At 39.8% G+C, this 17,771-nt stretch overlaps 1 protein-coding gene across 1 annotated transcript in view; it reads right to left on the minus strand.

The window, feature by feature from the left end:
• Positions 1–1,434: 1,434 nt before the first annotated feature.
• Positions 1,435–17,771, minus strand: part of LOC114641309 (olfactory receptor 10A2-like) — a 342,696-nt gene continuing 326,359 nt past the window's right edge. Inside the window, exon 3 of the mRNA XM_028790378.2 lies at positions 1,435–2,026. Coding sequence (XP_028646211.2) covers positions 1,494–2,026 — 533 coding nt within the window. The 3' untranslated portion in view covers positions 1,435–1,493. The remainder of the gene's footprint in view (positions 2,027–17,771) is intronic.

Here is a 17,771-nt window from a genome sequence, read left to right on the forward strand (position 1 = left end):
GCATACATCACCAAGCTAATACCTTTTTTCCTTTTTGGTGTCCTAGACTTCTTTTTTTCTTTAATTCCCACTCCCAGCATCCCATTTGCTGCTTTAATTGCAGAACTGCAGATGGAGCTCCTCTGTGCCCACCCCACTCCACAGCACTGTGATCAGCCCCATTTGCTATAGCTTTTGGGACCCCCGCCTCATGGTGGTCTGCCAAATCGTTACAATATGTCACCTGCTTTTCCTTTTCTGTTGCACACCTGATGGAGGCTTTACAGCCAAAATGTTGAGTCTTTCACCTTCTCTGCATTGAAATAACCATTAATTATTTTTTTTTTACTTTTTAAACATTGTGGTGTAGCACATACAGCATGTAAGTTTGTAGGATTTATAAAAAAATGGCTGCTCTGTGTGATGCTGGGCAGTTGTACTAGGTATCATGGCTTTAGTTAGTAAACGCTTCTTCTAATTAAAATATGCATATGTTAGCTGCTAGTATTTAAGTAACTAATTTAATGTACTGTATTTTCCAAGTGCCAAAGAACGATTTCATTGTTCAGGTAACACTGGAGCACTGAAGGGATTGAGGGTTTTGCACCATATTTACAGTCTAAATGAACCATTTATTTTTGAACATTTAACTTTATGGTTTAATCCCTGTGCATTCTGGCCACAATGAAATTACCGTATATACTCACGTATAAGTCGAGTCTTGAAACACAAAAAATCAACCATGAAAATCGGACCCCGACTTATATGCCTGTTCAAAAATGTGACACTTACATTTTTTTTTTACATCTTCTTGCCTCCTTCAATCTTGCACCAGTTTCTCAGACGGATCGAATCTTGTTGCAGCAACGCAGTTACCAATTTCCTTCGCTACCACAATGAAGTTTAACTTAAAACCAGCTTCATATTTTCTTCTGATTGAACATTCCATCGTAGATAAGGGATGCTTTTACAATAAAGGTGTATGAGGGTGTGAGATACAAAAAAAAACACAAAACAGTGTAAACATCACTCCGGAGTACTTTGAGTATTACCGTGTGGTCACGTAGGCACAATACATAGAAAAAAAAGGCAGTGTGCTCAATGGTTACTCTCTCAGGTGGGCATTAGCATATCATAATCTCTTGGATCAATAGCGTGAGTTTTCCGCATTCGACTTATACGACTGACATTATAAAATACCGGAAATGACTGTAAAAACAGGTCCTCTAATCCGCAGGAGAACTTATCCGCGAGTATATACGGTAAATTTGTCTTCTCTTTCAGAATAGTGTGATGAGTGAAATTTTATTTTATGCAGGAATTCTACATATCAAACCATCACAGACACTCACTTGTTATAATGAATAATAAAATCTAAAACGTTGTGTGTTGAGTAGAGAATTTATAAGTCATGCATATAATGTTATAATATTTGATGACGTAAGCCCCTATGACGTTCCAGACTTGTTCCTGTCTATGAGTTTATTGTTCAAAGCTTCATTTCCTCTCCCAGTTCATTTATGGTTCTTGATTTCTGGAGTCGTTCGTTTCCCCAAGAAAAGTTTCTTTATTGCATTTTTCATTTCCTTGTTCCTAAAACTGTAGATGATGGGATTGATCATTGGGGGGACAATAGTAGCGACTATAATCAAAGCGTTGTAGGCTTCAGTTGACAGCTTCACTCCTAATCCAGGTAAAATGAAAGCAGTCAGCAATGGCAAATAGAAGAGTAACACCACGAGAAGGTGGGTGATGAGCACATCGAAGATCTTTCCCTTGCCTTCTGCTGACGAAATCTTAAGTGCTGCGTGCGCAATCTTGCCATAAGAAAAGAAGATTATTGCCAAAGTTACAGAACCATATGTGGTTGCGATTGTTGAGAGAAAACTTAAGTATTTAGGATTTTCTGTGCAAGAAATGTGAACCATAGTGGCATAGTCACAGAAGCAATAAGGTATAACATTCGTGCGACAAAATGAAAGTTCATGAACAAATACCATATATATGGTCATTGGAATGCCTGAGAGAATATTGCATAATAAGATGCCTGCCCACACGGTTCTACTATTTACAAGTTGAGGGTATCTCAATGGGTGGATAACAGCAATATAGCGGTCGCACGCCATAAGAGTGAAGAGAGCGGCTTCTACTAACTCAAGATGAAAGACCAGGAACATCTGAATCAAGCAGGCACCAAATGGTACTGGAGGATTGTCGAACAGGAGAAGAGCCATCATTTTAGGGATGAGGTTAGTGTTGTGTAACAAATCTATAACAGCCAGGGTACTGATGAGAAAAAACATGGGAGTTTGGAGACGGTGGTCCAGGATTATTACCAGTAGGACCAAAAGGTTACCAAAAAGAGTCACCAGATAAATGATGGCCAGGGTGACAACTGTGAAGCTTCGAATCTCTGATGTGATTTCACAGTGTAGCAGAAACTCAGACACAAAGATTGTTGTATTGTGCATCGCTGTAGATTTCTTCTTTAATCTGAAACAATGAAAAAAGAACAGTAAAGGATTTTTAGTAACAGTGTCTTGCATCTGGTGATATATATCTATGACATACCAGTGGAAGCATGGAGATGTCTAGGAGAGATGGCAGTGGAGTTTTTAACCAGATTGTTTATTACAATCTTGAAAAGTGAGAGGATGCCTGAGGAGTGGTGAAGAAGTGTACTGGTGGGCCGATATTTAAGAATAAGGGGGGAGATGCAGGACTGTAGTAACTACAGGGGGATAAAATTGATGAGCCACAGCATGACGTTATGGGAAAGAGTAGTGGAAGCTCAGTTAAGAAGTGAGGTGATAATTAGTGAGCAGCAGGATGGTTTCATGCCAAGAAAGAGCACCACAGATGAGATGTTTGCTTTGAGGATGTTGATGGAGAAGTTTAGAGAAGGTCAGAAGGAGTTGCAGTGCGTCTTTGTGGACCTGAAGAAAGCATATGACAGGGTGCCTTGACAGGAGTTGTGGTATTGTATGAGGAAGTCGGGAGTGGCAGAGAAGTATGTAAGAGTTGTACAGGATATGTACGAGGGAAGTGTGACAGTGGGCGAGGTCTGCGGTAGGAGTGATGGATGTAGGTAGGATTACATCAGGGATCGGCTCTGAGCCCTTTCTTATTTGCAATGATGATGGACATGTTGACAGATGAGATTAGACAGGAGTCCCCGTGGACTGTGATGTTTGCTGATGACACTGTGATCTGTAGCGAGAGTAGGGCAGTGGGGGCCGCACCCCATTCATCAACAGGAGCCGCCTGAGGGACACTACACTGTGAAACTGCCTCCATCCAGCCACCACTTGCAGTGTCCCCAGGCCGAAGATGATGGAGCACCAGTTACTAAGGAGCCTGCGTCGCGTCCCCCAGACAGATGAAGGAGCAGCTGCGGCCCCGTTCGTAAGTCGTATGTCGGATGTCCGTAACTCGGGGACTACCTGTATTTTACAATGTCGGTCGTATAAGTCGAATGCAGAAAACTCATGCTATTGGTCCAAGAGATTACGATATGCTAATGCGAACCTGTGAGAGTAATCATTGAGCACATGGCCTTTTTCTTTCTATGTATTGAGCCTATGTGACCACACGGTAATACCCAAACTATTCCGAAGCAACGTTTGCACTGTTTTGTGTTTTTTGTATCTCACACCTTCATACACCTTTATCGTAAGAGCATCCCTTATCTGCGATGGAGCCTTCAATCAGAAGAAAATATGAAGCTGGTTTTAAATTAAAAGTCGTTGAAGTGGCAAAAGAAATTGGTAACTGCGCTGCTGCAACAAAATTTGATGTGTCTGAGAAACTGATGTGAGACTGGGGAGGCAAGAAGATGTAAAGAAAAGAAAAAATTAAGTGTCGTATTTTTGAATGGGCGTATAAGTCAGGGTTTGATTTTATGATTTTTCTGGTTTCAAGACCCAACTTATACGCAAGTATTTATGGTACATCTAAAATAACAGCAAGTCGAGTTTTGAAAGTCCTCAAAGTCTACTGTCTACCACACAACTTGGCTACTTATTCCATGTTTATGTGGTTCTCTGTGTGAAAAAAAAATTCCTAACATTTGTGAAGATTACCCTTAACACATTTCCAACAGCGTTCCTGTCTTCTTGATGAACTCATTTTAAAGTCGCCGTCTCAATCCACTGGTACTAATTCCCTTCATAATGTTAAACACTTCAGTCAGGTCTCCTCTTCATCTTCTTCTGTTTAAACTGTAAAGGCTCAGGCCCTTTAATCTTTCCTCATAACTCATCCCCTGTAGCCCCCGAATCAGCCTAGTCACTCTTCTCTGGACCTTTTCTTTCACTGCTATGTCCTTTTTATAACCTGGAGACCAAAACTGTACACAGAACTCCAGATGAGGCCTCACTAGTGCGTTACTTCAAAGCAGCTCAGTGAATGTTCATGAAATTTTGCACGTCTATTGCAGTTAACCCAAAATAACAAGTAAAGTTTTACCAGGAATAGGGGTTCAGTAGTGGGAACACCACAAAGCACATTAACTTTGCCAGCTTACATGCTGTATCAGTGTTTCAGTTAGTCCACAAGCAATGCACTTTATTAAAGTGGGAATTACAAAGGAGTAGTGTTCATGGTGCCAATCCAGCAAGGGTCACCACAATTACGGAATCCAAACACACACAAAAGTAACAAACTCTCAGCTGACAAGAGCAGAGACTTTAATAGAGACGTACTGGAGATGATGGGTGGAACAACCAGCAATGACAAAAGGGTCAACATTTTAGAATCACGGAAATGTTTACTTTCTTACCTTAACCCAGTGTTTCTCAACCTTTAAGTATTTGCGACCCGTGTTTTCATAACAGTTTTAATTGCGCCCCTCTAACTTTTTTTGAAACCCTAATAAAATTTATTCCTATATTTTTTGCTGCCGATACACCGCTACAAGTTAAAAATTTCCCTACGAATAGCAAAATTACGCCACATATGGCAACATATGCCCCACAGTTTGAGAACCGCTGCCTTAACCCATTATAACACTGTAAATTACCCATGCAAAAATGGGTACATCAGCTAGTATTCCATAAAAAAATGTAACTAACAGGTGGCACCACTTCAATCTGGCACAGGACCTTTATGTTCAAATTCACTTTACACATGAGACCATGTTAATAAATCCAGACTTCAAATATCATATCCTTGTTTAAGAGGCAACACAGAGAGGAGTCCTCAGTTTGGTTCCATCAGTCACTCATTTTCAATCTGGAGTTTGCACATGCTGCTCTTGTTTTTTGTCTGGGAACGCCATCTTTCATTCTTTATCTCACAGACGTGCAGATCTGGTTAATTACCAACTGTGTGTGTGTGTGTTTGTGGCTTCTGTGCTGCAGTGGTAACCCATCTGGAGGTACATCCCAGGATTACTGTACTTCTTGTGCACAATGTTGCCATGATAGACTCTGGACTGCACACAATCTACCAGTGTGAAGGAATTTTTTTATGTATTAATATTTGTATATTATTACTAGTTGATTACCCAGGGGCTTCGCTCACTGAGTGCAAGGGAAAAAAATAAAATGTAGTCTATAAGTTATTAAACAGTAAAACATTAACATTTAAGAAGTAAAGATATATTGAGCACTACTGGAGTGGTCTCAGGTAAACTACATTTTAAAGGTGCTATAACACAACAGGTAAGTAGTAGATCCCTTGTGAAAGGCGCTACACGACCGCTGTGATATAGAAATTACATTGTCTATGTGATTGTCCAAATTTTTGCCTGACAACCTTGCACTACATGCCTGTGATTTACTTGTTAAAATAATTAATCACAAAAGCAACCTTAAATGTTGTGGGGTTTTAGTGACCCGAACTTACCTTAAGGGACAGTAAATAGTTGTGCAGGGCAATTTACAAACAGAGTCCTGCTTCGATGGCGCCGATTACACTCATTCGCCAAGATTTCTACTCTCCCAGGAGCCGACGGGGGACTTGAAGTGTCACAAACAGTGCGAGAAGAGATGATGCTGCCCAAAAGTGCGAAGCAGCCCAACATTCCGCGCATCCACTTTGTTCTCACAACCCCTCGCCGCTGAAGGTGGTCTCCTCTTCACATTGTTTACAGCTCGGCGCAGTTAAAAAGTAGAAAGACGCAAAGCTGTTTTCCTCATTTCTTCTACTATCAAGTACTGCCAACTAAAAAAAATTATAATGTGGCAGTTTCAGCGATAGTCACGTGGACGAATAAATAAAACTTCTCTGTCAGAACGCGCCTGGCTAGTTCCTGTATTATAATATGTTCTGTGGTCATAGGTAATTTCCATATCATGTGGTCATACGTAATTTCCGTTTCATACGTAATTTCCATATCACGTGGTTATACGAAATTTCCGTTTTAAACGCGAAAAAGAATTTTTTATATATAGATTTACATATGTTAATATACAGTATTATTATTTGTATGAGCCCAAATTTGCAAATTGTGTTTCTAATTGCAAAGCTGATTTTGCCTTTCCCATCTGGGAATGAAAAATTGACTTCCTTTACCTGCAAAGAACATTGTTTAGAATCTAGAGGATGGGATGGACAAAAATCTGCTGTTATCTTTAACTCTGCAGTTTTGGAGGTTAAAAGTTAAAGCAAAATATATAAATTGTTCAATAAAACTTAAAGGGACATGTTAAAAACACATCAGATCTCAACAGGAATAAAAATCCTGCTGGCTATCTCTACTGATATGGACTGATATAGTGATAGCGGTGGGTCCTGCTGATGGGTTAAGGACCTTCTACGATTGGCCCTGTCCAGCTCTCCTGTATCCTGGAATCTCCTCCATGCCCTTGAGACTGTGCTGGGAGACATAGCAAATGTTCTGTCAATGCCACGTATTGATATGCCTGCCATCCTAGAGAAGTTGGACTACCTGTGCCAGCTCTGTAGGGTCCAGGTATGGCCTCATGCTACCAGTAGTGACACTGACCACAGACAAATGCAAAACGATGGACAAAACAGATGAGGAGGGAAAAATATCAGTTGCCTCGACCTGTTAACCCATTCATTCCTGTTTTTGGGGTCGTCTCTCTCATTGTTGCCCCTCTAGTGCACCAAAGAAGCTGAAACTGATGAACAAGCCCCTCTGCTACTTAACTGACCAGATCAATAGCCCACCAGTTTCAGTGACTTGATGCTATACTCTCATTACAAAGTGCTCCTTTCATTTTTTTGAGCAGTATATTTTAAATTCTAAAAAGCCATCACTTTTTAAGCAGCACTTTATTTGGTAAGCAGTTCATGAGATTATGTAATGTGGTTCATGCTGTGGTTTGTTTTGTCACCCATTGTGGTTTCTGTTGAAGGCTCCGCCCCACTCATGAATATTGATGATTTACCTTGCAGTTGCCAAGCACATAGAAATATTCATGATTTTTTGAAGTGTTGATGTTATTTCATTCATCAAATGGAAATGGAATACTGTCGCGAATGATATTCAGGCTACAAAATGTAAAGCAGATCCTTACCCTGAGTCTGATTCAAGCTAAACTGGAATCGGAAAGAATTTCGCAGCCCAAGTCATGCTTCCGGGGTGAATGCCAAAGGAAATTAAAAAATAAAAAAAAGTCCAATCGGGAACCATTTTGGACATGTGCCCATAATTGATAGTAAAATAAGATTACGTTTTTTATATCTGGAGTCTATCCTAACAGCACAGCCTGGAAGCCCACTCACAGAGCCCCATCAGGCTTCAGGGCGACTGTTGACCTAGTCCGCTTGAGAATATGGCAGAAAAACCAAAGAACAGAACACATAAGCAGAAATAAAATGAAAAAAGGCGAAGGGGAAACACAAAAATCAAAGAATGCTACAGACAAATGATGAATTCATGGCTTACAGTATGTTCTGATGTCACTATTACGGTGTAATAGATATTCAGGCAGCTTATCTCCTCCCATTATCAATGTAACGACTTGGACAGCGGCTTGACACGAGGTGTACAAATCTCCACTTTATTAACAAAGAGCAGGGGTGAAACTACAAGGTAAAGAAACATAACATTGCACACACAAATAACAAAATTGTTTGGTAACAGCTTTAAAACTATAAACAGCAGTACAGAATGGTAAACTTTTACATATATAAACTTACCGGCTATGCTACCAAAGGCTTAATCAATAAGGATGAACTTCGCTGCATATATTTGTGGCAAATACACCACTTACGTTGGGAACACCTCACTGTAAAGCGGCGCAGGAAGGACAAATATCACAAAGCTAGCATGTTTGAGCATGACAACAGATTACAAAAATTGAAATGATTAATACTTACACATTTTGACCATCTTAACAAACATGATAGTTTAATGTAGAGCTAAATCAGGTATGTGTTCTGTACTGTAGTTTTTTAAGTCAGCTTATAATACTTTAAGGTGGTACATATTCACGAAAGGCAGATTACTTTAGCAAAAATTCATGCAGATGTGTACAGAATGTGCGCACTCCTCATGGAAAATGATTAGCTGCTGGAGTTTAACCAGGACACTGGATATGTGAGGCAGCAGATCTAACAATAATAATGACAGATGAATTAAACTGCTTTTGGAAAATGGACAAGGTGATCATTGTGTCCACTGCTGTGTCCACCACTGGTGTCATCCTACATACCACTACACAGACGCCTACAAACATGACATAGAAACCAGAGACAGAGACAGGAAACCACAGAAAGCAGCCATTTCAAATACATGTCACCTAGGGTGGCAATGCCATAACACAAACACAATCCCCTAAATTATATATAAGTATACACACATTACATAAAACCCTGGCCTGATACATTTAACCTTAAAAAGCACCTTTCATGGTGCCGTCTTCCCACGCTAGAATCAGTAATACATGTATATTGAACTGTTATGAACTTCATTTTCTGAGACCTGCTGTTTCAGTTGAGACACAAAGAGAAACCAGTGCTGCCCTCTGCTCACGTACATCATATGGAGGGGTTTCAGACTTGCTTATTCCAAGACAGAGTAGCAGCGGGTAGATGTGTCTAGTGGCACATTATAGGTACCAGTTCATTACATGGCCCACTCAGGTCCATTAGATAGATAGATAGATAGATAGATAGATAGATAGATAGATAGATAGATAGATAGATAGATAGATAGATAGATAGATAGATGTGGAAGGCACTACACTAAATTAAATATATCAACTAAAATTAATATCAAACAAATGTGACTTAAGGTATGATTTAAAGGTTGGAAGAAAGTTAATGGTATGAATGTCTTGATGGAGAGAGCTCCAGAGACGAGGGGCCCCATGGCAGTTAGGCAAGCAGGAGGTATGATATTAGATTAGGCTTTTTACAGAAGTTCAAAAAATATACATATTTATAATGATTTTCGGAAATATATAAAGACAGTGTTCTGAATATATAACACCAAAGCCTGATTATATAAAGTCAGCGTCAGGATATATAAAAAGTCAGCGTTGGAATATATAAAATCATTCCCGAATATATAAAATTAGGACAATTCACAAATAAAATGGTCTAGTTCCATCAAATATTCTCTAATTTCCGTGCTTATCATTTCACTCGTACTAGTGAAAGGTAAACTTCGACAGAAGCTACTCAGAGTCGATCGGGCTTGTGAGGTTTGTTCAAAAATGCACCCATACAAAAAGAATAAATAAATATAGTGTTCAAAATGCCAGGCACATACATCATTTTGAATACATTAACTGAACAGTGTTTTTTTTTTTTAAATATTTTTTTGAAGAAGGTTTTGTTAACTTATTTCATTATGTTGTATTAGGAACTCATTGAGTTTACTAAAAATGTGCCTGAGTTGTTTCAATCAATATCAATATAATCTGACTTTAAATTTATATATTCAGGAATGAGGTTATATATTCCAATGCTGACTTTATATAATCAGGAATGACTTTTTATATTCCAACACTGATTTTATATATTCGGGAATGACTTTTTATATTGCGACACTAACTTTATAAATTCAGGAACGACTTTATATATTCCGACGCTGACTTTATATGCTCATGCTTTGACATTGTATATAATCAGGAATGACTTTATATATCCTGACGCTGACTTTATATATTCAAGTTTTATATATAACCCCTGCCCAGGGTTTGTTTCCTGCCTTGTGCCCTGTGTTGGCTGAGATTGGCTCCAGCAGACCACAGTGACCCTGTGTTCGGATTCAGCAGGCTGGAAAATGGATGGATGGACTTTATATATTCGGGAATGATTTTATATATTCCAATGCTGACTATATATATTCAGGAGTGACTTTATATATTCCGATGCTGACTCTATATATTCCGAAAATCATTGTAATTGCTTGTTTGGCACCCCATAGTATACATATATATATATATATATATATATATGTGGTGGGCTGGCAACTTGCCTGGGGTTCGTTTCCTGCCTTGCGCCCTGTGTTGGCTGAGATTGGCTCCAGCAGACCCCCGTGACCCTGTAGTTAGGATATAGCGGGTTGGATAATGGATGGATGTAAATATATATATATATATACAGTATATATATATATATACTGTATATATAAAGATTATAAAGTGTACTAAGACTAGTCTCCCCAAAAAAATATTTTTTCATAAGTAAAGAAACAGGCTCTAATTCAAAAACTGATTAAAGCAAAAACCTGTAGCCACTGCGGACCACCAGGACTGTAAATGAGTACCCCTGTCCTGGAAGAATGTACATACCCTCTGATTTTAACCAGTCTAAAGCAGTCCCACAAATCACACAATCTTGACTCCCAGTACAAAACCCCACAAAGAAAAGTAGTGAAGAACGAACAAGAAGAAACCCTTCTAAGGAGTAATCAATTATGAACTCACCTTCAGAATCTTAAGATTCTTTAATGGTTACTTTTAGTTGTCCCTTCAAAACAAGATCCTTACAAAATGGACACAGCACAGCACTCTTCCTTCAGACTTTTCGTAATTTCAGATGTTACTGGACAGGTGACAAATGTGAATAATAAAGTTTTGTTCATCTGCTGTCCACATATTCATCTGAGGTTGTGTCGTATATAGAAAACAAGGCTGCCATAAACCTTTTTAAGTTGCACATATGTTGCATTTATTTACTATTTGTACTGATGATAACCATGTCATGCTTGTTTTTATCTTGTGGCGGCTTTCCCTTTGGAGATCTCGACACAAACATTATAATCATGGACTCCCAGAAGGCTGCAGCTGCTGCTCCCTTGTAGACTTTCACATTTCAAAACTACAGAAAATAGCAGACAAATCCACTTGTACATGGCCCTGTGAGCTGCAAACAAAATTGTCAAAATGCAGTTATGAGTATTGGCTCCCCAGAGCAAAGCAGGTCACTTTCATCATCAGCAATCGTGGTTTCCAAATATTTTTTAAAAGTAGAATTCAGAATAAGAGACTGGCTGATAATCACACAGTAAAACAGACAGCCACAGGTTTAAGATCTGCTGCCTGAGCCACTACATCACATTCTGCTCAAAGTTCTGGCATCCCACTTGGAACATGAAATAGAGATATCCCACAATGCCCTATGACTGACTAATGTCCTGACCAAGGTTGACCCCTACCCAGATAGCAGTTCCCCTTCTCCATTGTTAATTCTTGACAATTATCCACCTTCATAAGTGCCTGCGTGTAATGAGTGAAATTTTATTTAATGCAGTATCCATACTTAAAAAACTTGTAGACCATCACTTGTTATGAGGAATGTTATAAATGTAACAGATTGTGTGTTCCTTCATAAATCATATACACCATATCCACCCGAGTAAAAAGACAAGTGTCTGTGTGTCCAGCTGGTTGCTGTGTCTTTGTCATTCCAACAGTTGATGCATTATCTTGTTGTAGGATGAAGTGCTGTCCACTGAGTTTGGAGACAATTACTGGAACTCGAGCAGATCAGATGTTTCTCCACACCTCGGAATTCATTGTGCTACTGCCGTCAGCAGTTCTGTCATCCGTGATGAGAAATGGGCCATGACCTGTGACAGCCATACATCCCCAAGTCATAACACCAATAGCACCACCATGTTTAACAGATGAGGTGGTCTCTGCTTTGGATCTTGGGCAGTTTCTTTTTTTTTGCCATCTCCCTGATGAGGTTCATCTTTGTCTCATCTGTCCACAAGACCTTTCTCCAGAATTATGCAGTTTCTTTAAGTCCCTATTTCATAAACTGTCATCTGGCCATCCTGTTTTTGTGGTTGGCATCTTGCGGTGTGTCCTCTGTGTTTCTGTTCATGAAGTCCCTTGCTGGTAGTCGTCTCTGACACACACACACACACATCGGCCCCCTGAAGACTGTTTCTAATCTGTCCGACAGGCGTTTGGGGGCTTTGTATTGAACACAGTGAGGATTTTTCTGTCCTCAGCAGTGGAGGTCTTCCTTGGCCTACCAGCCCCTTTGCGATTATTGAGCCCACCAGTGTGTTCTTTCTTCTTCATGATTTCCCAGATAGTTGATTCCAGTCATCCTAAGGTCTTACCGATGTCTTGTTGTTCAGCCTCATAGTGGCCTCTTTGACTTTCATTGGCACAACTCTTGTCCTCATGTTGAACAATGGCAACTACAGACTCCAAAGGGTAAAAGAAAGCTCAGGTATCTGATGAAGCCATGAAGTCCACCTGAGGAATCACAAACACCTGGGACGCCAATCATCCCAAACATTATGGGGGGACCATGTAGAAGTAGTACTGTGAGGCCAAAATGTCTGCAATGACCCTTAAATGGAAGTCTGCAATGTGCTGAATTGTTTGATTTGTAATTTTAAACTGTGAAGCAGAGGGGGAAATCAAAGAAAATGGGTCTTTATCCCAAACATTATGGAGAAAATTGCAAGCAAAGAAATTTAAAAAGGGTAATTAATCAAACTGAGTGTGTGGTGTCATGGACTGATGCCATATGAAATACTCCCTTTTAATATCCAGTCCTGGAATAATAGTTAAGGGCTCTGATCAACACATATTATGTATCCTGCTTTGACTAATGTTTCCAATTCAGTACAGCCATGAATGATGTAAGGACGAGGGACAGGGGAATGGGGGATTGCAGCTCCTTTAAACTGATAACTGAAAGCACAACAGTTTGTTGAAGACCTAAGGCCTTGAATCTATCCATGTACTATAATAAAAGACCTCCTATTTGATAAGTGTCTAATGTGGCTCTCCTTTTCTTCCACAGGGCACACACACACACACACACACACACACACACACTCACACTTCTAAAACTGGAACTGACAATCCGCTTGACATACCATTGGAGATGTGTGAGGAAAGCTGGAAAACCACAGAGATGCCGGGAAAATATGAAAATTACACTCAAGTGTTGGGGTTCCAAGCCAGCATGCTGGATCAGTGAGAGTGCAGTAATCCATTTTGCTCATAACAGGATATAATCACACTGAAAGTGTAAAATCGACAATTAACACAAATCACACAAAAATAGACAAACATGCCATTAAAAATGTCTTCAAACAGTTGGTGAAATTGTTCAGATGTTAGGATCAGCAGCGTCCAAAAGGTTTTTTGCCCAGTCTTTCATTTCTTCTTTGTTAAATTCTTCAAAGACACCTTTCAAAGAAATTCTCATGACAGTTTCTTTCAGCCTTGACCACCAACTAACCTGCATGTGCGTACAGCCCCACCCCAACCCCTCCCCAAAATTTGCATATTTGAATATGCAAATCAATGTAAATAGCCCCTTCTGTTCAGTGTTTGTTAAAAGACAATGGAAAAAGCATCTGGAAAAAAGGAGAATTTAAACAAATGTGAAATTTAGGCCCTGCCCCATGAAGTATAGGCAAGGAAAAAAGTACTATTTGGTGGCTTTAATCTCGATATTTCCACTTTAGTCTTGTAGTACAACATCGTAAACTTCATCTTAAAATCATTTAATTTACTAGTTTCTCAAATACAATCGTAACTAAAGTAGCATGTTGAATGCTTTGTATTCTAAGTTGTCACTGACCCAGTCATTAATCGCTTCATGCTTCTTAAACAGGCTTTCTCTTACACCGACAGGAGCGTGCAGGCAGTGATTGCCACACAGAATACATTGTATTCGTGATATTACAGCTCTCTCAACATTTTACAATACTAAGATGTATACTTGATATCATTTACATGATGAAATGCAATAAAGCATGTATTGCACATGTGGGGTTACGGTGGTGCAGCGGTAGAGATGGTTGGCGCCCCATCCATGGATTGTTCCTGCATGGCGCTTGCTGGGAATTTTTCCTGGAGATGTTGGTGCGATTGATGGTTTGCACATCAAGATCATTACCCCAACATCATTGCACACATATGTGGATCTCAAGTGATATCACAGTATCAACACACAGGAGGTCACGGATGCAATTGTACTGTAGCAGCCAGCATACTACCCTGCTTTGGTGATAGACAGACTGAAACGTCACACAGATATGTTGAGCTCTGCATTCCATGAGCCCCTCAAATAATCTTGTTATACTCTGTAAGCCAGGGAAGGTTCAAAGGGGGAAGGGAAGACTCCTGGGGCACTGGATAAACAGGGCCTCCCTCACAATAAGTCACAGAGAGAGGCATGGCATGCAACTCTACAACCCTGGAAGAATGAACCAACTTCAGAAACAGCTCATGAAAAGCCATGAAATGTCTGAGTAACTGTTATTCAATAGATAGATAGATAGATAGATAGATAGATAGATAGATAGATAGATAGATAGATAGATAGATAGATAGATAGATAGATAGATATGAAAGGCACTATATGATAGATAGATAGATAGATAGATAGATAGATAGATAGATAGATAGATAGATAGATAGATAGATAGATAGATAGATAGATAGATAGAAAAGCTCTATATAATAGATAGATAGAAAAATAGATGTGAAAGGCACTTTATAATACAGTAATCCCTCGCTATATCGCGCTTCGCCTTTCGCGGCTTCACTCTATCGCGGATTTTATATGTAAGCATATTTAAATATATATCGCGGATTTTTTGCTGGTTCGCGGATTTCTGCGGACAATGGGTCTTTTAATTTCTGGTACATGCTTCCTCAGTTGGTTTGCCCAGTTGATTTCATACAAGAGACGCTATTGGCAGATGGCTGAGAAGCTACCCAAGTTACTTTTTTCTCTCTCTCTCGCGCTGACTTTCTCTGATCCTGACGTAGGGGGATTGAGCAGAGGGGCTGTTCGCACACCTAGACGATAGGGACACTTGTCTAAAAATGCTGAAAGATTATCTTCACGTTGCTACCTTCTGTGCAGCTGCTTCATGAAGCGACATGCTGCACGGTGCTTCGCATACTTAAAAGCTCGAAGGGCACGTATTGATTTTTGATTGTTTGTTTTTCTCTCTCTCTCTCTATCTCTCTCTCTTTCTCTGCTCCTGACGGAGGGGGTGTGAGCTGCTGCCTTCAACAGCTTTGTGCCAGTGCTTCGCATACTTAAAAGGCAAACAGCCCTATTGATTTGTTTGCTTTCCTCTGTCTTTCTGACAGTCTCTGCTCCTGACGCGCACTCCTTTGAAGAGGAAGATATGTCTGCATTCTTTTAATTGTGAGACGGAACTGTCATCTCTGTCTTGTCATGGAGCACAGTTTAAACTTTTGAAAAAGAGACAAATGTTTGTTTGCAGTGTTTGAATAACGTTCCTGTCTCTCTACAACCTCCTGTGTTTCTGTGCAAATCTGTGACCCAAGCATGACAATATAAAAATTAGCATATAAACATATGGTTTCTACTTCGCGGATTTTCACCTTTCGCGGGGGGTCTGGAACGCAACCCCCGCGATGGAGGAGGGATTACTGTAGATAGATAGATAGATAGATAGATAGATAGATAGATAGATAGATAGATAGATAGATAGATAGATAGATAGATAGATAGATAGATGTGAAAGACACTTTATAATATGCACGTACAAATGATGATACCTCCAGCGCTTCCACATGATGATACCTCCAACTCATTTTGATGACAACACTTCCGGTCCAATTTTGATGATGTCGTATCCGTCCCACAGCTTCAACGTCATCTCCTGCCAACTCATTTCCCGTCTCCATTTTGTTCTCTGCATATAAACGCCATTTTCTCATGTATCACTTATTATCTGCTATACATGCTTTTGATCACTGCAATAAGTATTTGCGTTTTTTTTCTACTTGTCCTACAGACATTATACGGGGACGGTCCTCAAATCATTTTTTGTTGTGGCAACTCTCTTTATTCAAGAGAAATATATTACTATAGATAGATAGATAGATAGATAGATAGATAGATAGATAGATAGATAGATAGATAGATAGATAGATAGTGTGACAAGGCGCTATATGAGCGCCGACCCAACACAGATGGACACGGGAGGCACACTTAATAAAACAAATAATTATTTATTTTCTTTTGTCTGTGGGCTCAGAGACACAACACAGTCCCCACAAGCACAACACAAAAGCAAAACACAAAATAAATTACCTTCTTCAAAATCCTCCCCTCCTTTGTCTCCCTCCTCCCGACTCTGGCTCCTCGAGTGGTGGCTGTTGCCTCCTATTTTAAGGCACCCCCTGGCGGCACCTGCAGATCCCAACAGGGCTGCACCAACCCAGGGGGGTTACCTTCTAGCGTCCCGGGGGAGGTATTGCATAGCCCATGCTTGCTCCCCCGGTACATATACTGAAGGGGCATCCCGGCCAGACATTAATTAATATTGTTTTTATCAGTATGCTGCTGCTGGAGTATGTGAATTTCCCCTTAGGGATTAAAAAAGTATCTATCTATCTATCTATTGTTAGTTAATGGTGCTAGTTTCGGTCATTATGCAGAGGTACTGTTTATAAGGTTGGAGAAACCTGCAGTCAGCTGAGACTGAGGTATCTGATGTATGATGTATCTCCCTCAGAAAAACAAACTATATCCAGATGAACAGAATCAATTTTCTAGAATTTCTTTACCTGGATTATTGAGCATGCATCGAGACATAAAGTATGATAGCTTAGTTGAACTTTTGCTCTTGTATAGAAAAAGCACATGACTTATGAAATCTGATCTTTCAATTCATGTGGTTAAGATTCTTAGATATTAAGGTTCTTGTGCCTGCACTGTGAAGGTGGCATTAATTTGCTCACAGCTAGTTTAGTCTACACTGGTTTACCCCCAACAAGCAGTTTGTGCATATGTGAGATAATGCTCTGAACTTTCTTACAGGAATTAAGAAGTAACTTATAACAGCTAGAACTTCTCCTTCACAAGGTTATTACCTTTCAGTTTCTTCTTCTTCCTTTTCATCTTTTCCTACTTCTGTGTGGGGTTGATGTTCTTTATTAACCTTCTCCAAAGAGTTCAATCCTACACTTCTTCCAGTCACATACTTTGCCTTCAGATCTTCTCTTACTTTATCCATCCACCTTCAGTTTGGCCTCCCTCACTTTCTCTTCCCATGTACTTCCATTCCTATTACTCTTTTTCCCACATATTCATTGTCTCTTCTTATCACATGTTCATATTACTTCAATCCACTTTCCTGTACTTTGTTAGATATCTCTCCCACTTTTGTTGTACCTTGGATTGTCTCATTTGTCATTCTGTCCTTTTTTGTAACTCCACACATCCATCTCAACATTCTCAATTCTGCCACATCCAACTTCCTCACCTGCTGTGCTCCCTTTACTGTCCGTGTCTCAGCTCCATATATCATTTCATTTGTGTTAGGTAGAATGCCCAGAGGGGACTGGGCGGTCTCGTGGCCTGGAACCCCTACAGATTTTATTTTTTTCTCCAGCCTTCTG

This window comes from Erpetoichthys calabaricus, chromosome 4 (assembly GCF_900747795.2).
Source record: "Erpetoichthys calabaricus chromosome 4, fErpCal1.3, whole genome shotgun sequence".
NCBI classification, from domain to species: Eukaryota; Metazoa; Chordata; class Cladistia; order Polypteriformes; family Polypteridae; genus Erpetoichthys; species Erpetoichthys calabaricus.